We start from the raw sequence: 8,212 nt of genomic DNA on the forward strand, positions 1-8,212 counted from the left end.
CGATATTTATGACATTTTGTGGGTAGGTTTGTTGTCAGATTTGACATGATGGCAGAATTGAAAGTGTGAGATATCCTGATGTTTCACAATTTATGCTGCATAATTCAGCCCCATAGGCGCTTGAATTTTAGGTGGAGTTGGGTTTTTTTTCAGCCCAAACCAGTAACCCCCACATGGTTTTCATGTCCCTTTCTGAGAGACTTCAAGAAGTTTCAATTTGACGTCATGATTAGCCTGCCGCATTAGCAAGTATGAAAACACGTCATCGATGACACATTTTAAGACAGAGAGAGAGAGAGAGAGAGAGAGAGAGAGAGAGAATCATGTACACACAGATGGACGACTTCGCTTGGGGTATGTACTGCCCGGCAGTACACATCTACTTAATTATTAATTTTTGTTGTTGTTGTTGTAAGGCACATATAACTATGTTAGGATTTGCACCATATGAATACCCTTATTATCCAAGCAGAGCGCGGGCGGAGCCCGCGCGTAGCGAGGTAGTTTTTTTTTTCATCTCCCAGCACTGAAAATTTTTTGGCCAAGTGGTGTCTGTCTGTGAACATTGTTCTAGAATTCATCTTTTAGCACAATATTAGCGACACTGTTTGGACAATTCTATTAAAATTAGGCGTACAAACTGATTTTGTTTCGGGGAATCCTCTCAGAGGATCAGAATTTTCATATAATATCATCGGAAGCTGTTACAACGGGAAAATGTGAAACTTTTGTCACTTTTTAACATGGAATTTCATCTTTGAGTGTTTCAAGCGGACTTTAATAAAATAGTTATTTGCGAATTAAGCAGCGGAAGACACTCACCGGTTCAACATGTGTATGGTCATTAAACCTCAAAACATTTCAGTAAGTGGTTTAGACAAACACCTCGGAAATGTGAGGGTGACTGGTTTGTAGCTGAAGAGTTTTTTTCTAAAGTGTGTTCTAAATACAAATGATGTACTGGTAATGATGTAATGAGTTGTTCTAATCTTGTTCTTGGAACTCTTGCTGTTCCAAGCTTGTTCTTAGCAAGTCTTGGTGACGAGAACAAAGACTATCAATGAAATCTTTAGAAATAACCTCTGACAACGACGACGATGACGACGACGATAACAACAACAACAACAAATGACATCGACGACGACGACAACAACAACAACAACAACAACAACAACAACAACAACAACAACAACAACAACAACAACAACAACAACAACAACAACAACAACAACAACAACACGAGAACAACAACAATCACGACAACGAACATGACAACAACAACACCAACAACTACGACGACAACTACAACGACTGGGTTATGATGACATCACCAATGATTTATCAAATGTTCAGTGTCAAGGCTGTTAAAAAATCGTTAAATCCTATTTCTTCACTGATTCTTATGAAATTTTAAAGGTAGGTTTGTTGTCCCCAACTTATTTTCACTCCATACTTTTCCAGAAGAAAAACATAATTTTGGCAGTTAAAAACCGTTAAATTTCAATTCTTCACCGATATTTATGAAATTTTGTGGGTAGGTTCGTTGTCCCCAACTGCCCCCCCTGTAGTTTTCCACTGACCAATTATCTAATTATATTTTTTTTTTATTTTTTTTTTTTACATTGGATGGGTCGGACAGTGGATAAACTCATATTTAAGACACACTTTATGACTGAAACAAGCTGGGTTTTTGTTATAACTTAGTTATAGAAATGCATTATCAGGCACAAAAAAAATAAAAGTCTGTTAACGGTAACATAGGCCAAAAAAATAAGGTCGGTAGGTCGGGACTTTTTTTTTAATTTTTTTTTATTTCCCCCAAAACATATTTTTAAGTTATTTTGCCAAAAAACAAAGCCCCCCCTTTTTTTTTTTTGAAATTTTTTTTTTTTGAAATTTTTTTTTTCAAATTTTTTTTTTCAAATTTTTTTTTTTTTTTTTTTTTTTACCAAATGCCAAACAAAAGTCTAGGGTCGCGCGAAAAAATAGGGTCAGTCAGGATACCGTAAACAGAATATTTTTTTTGGGGGGGCCTTAGGCATGAAACGTCCAACTTTGAAATTTGGGTGGGGGTATTCAGGTGACAATAACTTTTTTGTTTATCAGCAAAACTCTATAAAACTTTGCTATGTTATGTAAAATGAATGCCCAAACAGACTAGTTAGCAGCATATCTAAAATAAACTGAACACAAAAAAATTTTCTTCTTTGTGTTTGTCACGTGTTCCAAAAAATGGGCGTACAAATTTCAAAAAAAATCATGTTGTCACCCCCATAAAATTGTTACCTTTAAAGATAGCACAATTCTCTTTGCAAATATGAAAAGCTTATTCATTTTCCTTTCATTTGATATATAACTTTCTATATTTCATTTGGAATATGACCCCAGATAGCCACTCGGCAAGTAGGCACCAACAGCACTGTAAAATATGCCCTAAAACCCCCGAACTGGTAAGAGTTAAAAAACGTTAAATTTCAATTCTTCACCTATCTTTATGAAATTTAGTGGGTGGGTCCGTTGTCCCAAACTGAATTTTAAGACATACTTTTCCAGACAAAAAACCTTATTTTTGGCAGTTAAAAACCGTTAAATCTCAATTCTTCATCGATATTTATGAAATTTTGTGGGTAGGTTCGTTGTCCCCAACTGATTTTCACTCTATACTTTTCCAGAAGAAAAACATAATTTTGGCAGTTAAAAACCGTTACATTTAAATTTTCACCTATCTTTATGAAATTTAGTGGGTGGGTCCGTTGTCCCAAACTGAATTTCAAGACAAACTATTCCAGTCAAAAAAACTTATTTTTGGCAGTTAAAAACCGTTAAGTCTCAATTCTACACCGATATCTATGACATTTTGTGGGTAGGTTTGTTGTCAGATTTGACATGATGGCAGAATTGAAAGTGTGAGATATCCTGATGTTTCACAATTTATGCTGCATAATTCAGCCCCATAGGCGCTTGAATTTTAGGTGGAGTTGGGGTTTTTTTCAGCCCAAACCAGTAACCCCCACATGGTTTTCATGTCCCTTTCTGAGAGACTTCAAGAAGTTTCAATTTGACGTCATGATTAGCCTGCCGCATTAGCAAGTATGAAAACACGTCATCGATGACACATTTTAAGACAGAGAGAGAGAGAGAGAGAGAGAGAGAGAGAGAGAGAGAGAGAGAGAGAGAGAGAGAGAATCATGTACACACAGATGGACGACTTCGCTTGGGGTATGTACTGCCCGGCAGTACACATCTACTTTATTATTATTACTATTACAGTGGTCGCCGGTTAATATGACCGCTGTTAATATGACCAGCCGCGTATTATGACCAATTTTACCCGGTCCGGAATTGTCCTTCTTTGTTATGTATTAGAAAAAGCCGCTTAATATGACCACAACGCCGCTTAATATGGCCACATTGTTTCGCGAAAATGGCAACAAGTTCACATCTTTTTCAGTTTGAAATCACTCGGGGGGAAAAAAATACATACGATTTTTTGAAAAAGGCAAAAAGGCGTGCGATATTTTTTTTTCTTTTTCGTGAATGAAACTAAAGTTTACACTAAGGGAACGGGTGACAACCCAGACGATCAAAAACTGTTGGAGGAAAGGAAGGTTTTGTGAAAGAGAAAACGAAGAAGAAGATGTGGATGACGATGTTGAAACAGCACTCCCTATTGACATGGCACAAGAGGAATTTGATCGTTGGGTGGGGGTTGACGACGGCGCATCTATCGTCGAGCCCACAGATGAGAACAATGAAACCATAATGCAGAACATTGTGACGTCATTGCGCCCAGTGACATCATTGGATGAAACCGAGACCGAGACAGAACCTGAAAGTGATGACGAAGAGGAACCCCCACCCCCACCCCCAACAGCTCCTGAAACTGAGGTCTGGACTTCAAAGTCGCGGCTACAACATGGAGAAGTTTGGAGCCTTTGACAATGAAGTGAAGGATCTCCTCTGGTCTAGCACCAACACACAGACCAACATCCGTGATTTTTTCCAGGCCCCTAAGTGAACATTTGGACGTATATATGCCGTTTCTTCCATTTACTTTTCATTCCATTTCAATTTCTTTTCAACGGACGTCATCGATAATGGCTACAATGTACAGTGCACATATTTAATTTTGTGTTTGTTGCCAACAAGTTACATTTTCTTACAATTATTAATTACAAAAAAAAATGTTTCGTTTTGCGATTCTTTTTAAGTCGTTTTCTCTAACATCGGTTAATATGACCAGCCGCTTATTATGACCATTTTATCCCGGTCCCAAAGTGGTCATATTAACCGGCGACCACTGTATTATTGTTATTATTATTATGCAATGCAAGACTATGTGCAAACTACAAATAGTTACTCACTGGTTGCTCCTGTCTTCGTCGGTTGATGATCTCCTGTATTTGTACACGACGTTCATCTGTCAGACCGGACGGCTTCAAGTGTGTAGGAATCTTCTGCTGCTGTCGCTCTGTTCTGTCTAGCCACAGACGCACCTGTACACCGCAACAGAGATAAATAGTACAACACACCCATCGTTTGTCAGTCAATCTGATCTAATTGGAAAGAAGAAACGCAAAATGCACAGCTTAATAGCAGAAACAAGTTTTGGTGATGCATTTTTTCCCCATGGTCACTTGAAAGTTTACAACATCTGTCCAAAACAACAAATACAACAAATACATGTGCAGTGTTACCTGTGACAAAAGGACACCTGTGACAAAAGGACACCTGTGACAAAAGGACACCTGTGGGACCAGCCAAAAGTGTCCCTACATGATGGCGGCCTTTCCCAACAGGTATTTTTTTGGTCAAGGTAATGGACAAAGGGACAATATTGGGAGGTGTCCTCTTGTCAGAGGAAGCTCACATCATAAATACCACTGTAAAACAAATCCACAATCACCAGTTCTGACTAAACATTATTATCATTTCTGTTTATCTGGAGTTACCTTTCTCCTGCTTGTTAATTTCATGTGTACCTGATTTTTAATATTTTTTTTAATAAGGATAAATAAATATTTGGATAAATATTTGGCCGACAGACATGCACGACAGGTACTTACCCCTCGCTGTATCTTAATGGCGGCTCTGACTTGGCGTGCAATCTCCTGCCGTCGAGCCAGTTGACTACGTTCACGATGCCCTCGCCACAAGGTCTGGATTTTCACCACCGCTGTCGACTTCTCCTTCATTAGGTACCGCTCTATCTGGTCTGTGTGATAGCACCAGTACGAGTTATGAAGATTATCTTCTTTCACATGTTAAATTCTGCACTCAAAATGTACAAAAGGAAAACAGGAATGGTTGATGAGCAGCAAATACAGTCTCCCCCCCCCCTTCCCCCCCCTTTTTTTCATTTTAAGACCTGTCATAAAAGTATGTGATGCTTCCTTCCTCTGTGGCTAATTTTACTTTACAAAGACTATATGTACAGCCATTATTTTCTCAAAGTGGTGCCTTGCCTTGCCTCCCAAGAAGTTTGTTGAAAATCAACAGCCAATTCATGGAAAAAAAGGCTTTTCTGCAGCCGTACTTATAAGCAAAGCTTGTTTACAAAAGTTATGAATGGTCCTGACTGAGTTAAGGCAGGAGGGAGACCGTCCTACGCTATTATTCCAAGCATTGATCACAACACTTAACTGTTCCAAGAATTAATCTTTATCTTTGAAGGCATATTCCAGATATATAACCCTGTGAATGTGACAACACTTAAAGAGAAACTTTTGAGATTCATTTGGACGAAGCTCACACGGGGCTTAAATCTGGTGTCTCTTTGAGTTCATGAGCTGTATAAGCATACTTTACTCAGCTAGCTTACCTGCAGGCAAGATTTCCAGCATTTGCAGGTGTTTCTCCTTGAGGTGTATCATCATCTTCTGCCTCTTGGCCAGCATGCGGCGCTGGAGTTCCGTCTGCACCTTGGTCTCCAGCAGCGTGTGCTCCTCTTTCGCCTTCTTCAGTCTGAAAAAAACGACCATGCAATGTTTATTTTCTGAATGTGTACTAGCAAAGTTCTATTCAATGAAAAACAGGATGGACAAATACACAGACATATACAGTGGAACTTCCCCTTAAAGACCTAAAAAAAATCAGAGAAAACAGGGTCTTAAAATGGAGGTAAATTTAAAGAGGTTATGAACAGAAAGTATAACAAGTCGCGTAAGGCGAAAATACAACATTTAGTCAAGCTGTCGAACTCACAAAATGAAACTGAACGCACTGTAATTTTTCAGCAAGACGGTATACTCGTAGCATCGTCAGTCCACTGCTCGTTGCAAAGGCAGTGAAATTGACAAGAAGAGCGGGGTAATAGTTGCACTGAGAAGGATAGCACGCTTTTCTGTACCTCTCTTCGTTTTAACTTTCTGAGCGTGTTTTTAATCCAAACATATCATATCTATATGTTTTTGGAATCAGGAACCGACAAGGAATAAGATGAAAGTGTTTTTAAATTGATTTCGAAAATTTAATTTTGATAATAATTTTTATATTTTTAATTTTCAGAGCTTGTTTTTAATCCAAATATAACATATTTATATGTTTTTGGAATCAGAAAATGATGAAGAATAAGATGAACGTAAATTTGGATCGTTTTATAAAAAATTTTTTTTTTTACAATTTTCAGATTTTTAATGACCAAAGTCATTAATTAATTTTTAAGCCACCAAGCTGAAATGCAATACCGAAGTCCGGCCTTCGTCGAAGATTGCTTTGCCAAAATTTCAATCAATTTGATTGAAAAATGAGGGTGTGACAGTGCCACCTCAACTTTTACAAAAAGCCGGATATGACGTCATCAAAGACATTTATCGAAAAAATGAAAAAAACGTCCGGGGATATCATTCCTAGGAACTCTCATGTAAAATTTCATAAAGATCGGTCCAGTAGTTTAGTCTGAATCGCTCTACACACACACACGCACAGACAGACAGACAGACACACACACACACATACACCACGACCCTCGTCTCGATTCCCCCTCTATGTTAAAACATTTAGTCAAAACTTGACTAAATGTAAAAAAACAGGGTCTTAAAAGGAGGTTCCACTGTATACCCACCCAGACACATGAGTGGACACACATAACAAACACACATACATATTGGGCAACCACACACATACATTCTGTACTGACAAACACAAGGACCTCAACGCTCACAGAGTTTGTGTTTGGGGCTGGGATATAGCTCAGTTGGTAGCGCGCTGGATTTGTATTCAATTGGCCGCTGTCAGCGTGAGTTCGATCCCAGGTTCGGCGGAAATTTATTTCAGAGTCAACTTTGTGTGCAGACTCTCTTCGGTGTCCGAACTCCCCCCCCCCGTGTACACTACATTGGGTGTGCACGTTAAAGATCCCACGATTGACAAAAGGGTCTTTCCTGGCAAAATTGCTTTGGCATAGTTAATAATTGTCTACCTATACCCGTGTGACTTGGAATAATAGGCCGTGAAAGGTAAATATGCGCCGAAATGGCTGCAATTACTGGCCGTATAAAATTTCATCTCACACGGCATCACTGCTGAGTGCCTAGAACTGTACCCATGGAATATGCGCGATATAAGCCTCATTGATTGATTGAGTGTAACATGCAACTGACTATAACATTGAACTGTAACACACATGAACAGACATATGGGTGCACACACCAACAAACACAAACACACACACACATACACACCTACGTTTGCCAAAACACACACACACACACACACTAACACACACACACTGACAGGCAAAACTGACAGAATTTGAGTACAAGGAAGGAAAGTACATATAACTGACATGTAAAAATAACAATCACTTACCGATATGAACGGTGGAATTTGGCAAAAACTGTGTTGGCCTTCAGCAAACGACGTCGGGTCAACACTCCTTTCCATATCGCCTGGATGTAGCTGGCTGCCTCAGTCTTCATCTAAAACATGACAAAAGTACAACAGTTATAGTGGCACATCAGAAATATATCACAATCAGAATATTTATTGAAATTTAAAAAAAAAGGTTTCATTTTCTCTCTGTCTCTTTTAAAGTATGAATTAAATCTTTCTCTCTCTGCATGCGTGCTTGTGTGTGTGTGTAAGTGGTTGTGTACGTGTGTGTAAGAATGAATCATGCCATCTTTCTTTCAACAGAATGTTCTAACTTACACAGTATGTCCACTGATAAAAACAGGGTGTGTACTTAACATGAAAGCTGTTCTGGCTCTAA

The 8,212-nt window shown here is 38.7% G+C and overlaps 1 protein-coding gene across 1 annotated transcript in view; it reads right to left on the minus strand.

The window, feature by feature from the left end:
• The window catches only part of LOC138947691 (IQ calmodulin-binding motif-containing protein 1-like), a 41,185-nt gene that overhangs the window by 5,464 nt on the left and 27,509 nt on the right, over positions 1–8,212 (minus strand). Inside the window, exons 9-12 of the mRNA XM_070319219.1 lie at positions 7,810–7,919; positions 5,822–5,964; positions 5,067–5,215; positions 4,365–4,496 (exon numbers count right to left, since the gene is read on the minus strand). Coding sequence (XP_070175320.1) covers positions 4,365–4,496; positions 5,067–5,215; positions 5,822–5,964; positions 7,810–7,919 — 534 coding nt within the window. The remainder of the gene's footprint in view (positions 1–4,364; positions 4,497–5,066; positions 5,216–5,821; positions 5,965–7,809; positions 7,920–8,212) is intronic.

Source organism: Littorina saxatilis, linkage group LG14 (genome assembly GCF_037325665.1).
Source record: "Littorina saxatilis isolate snail1 linkage group LG14, US_GU_Lsax_2.0, whole genome shotgun sequence".
NCBI lineage: Eukaryota > Metazoa > Mollusca > Gastropoda > Littorinimorpha > Littorinidae > Littorina > Littorina saxatilis.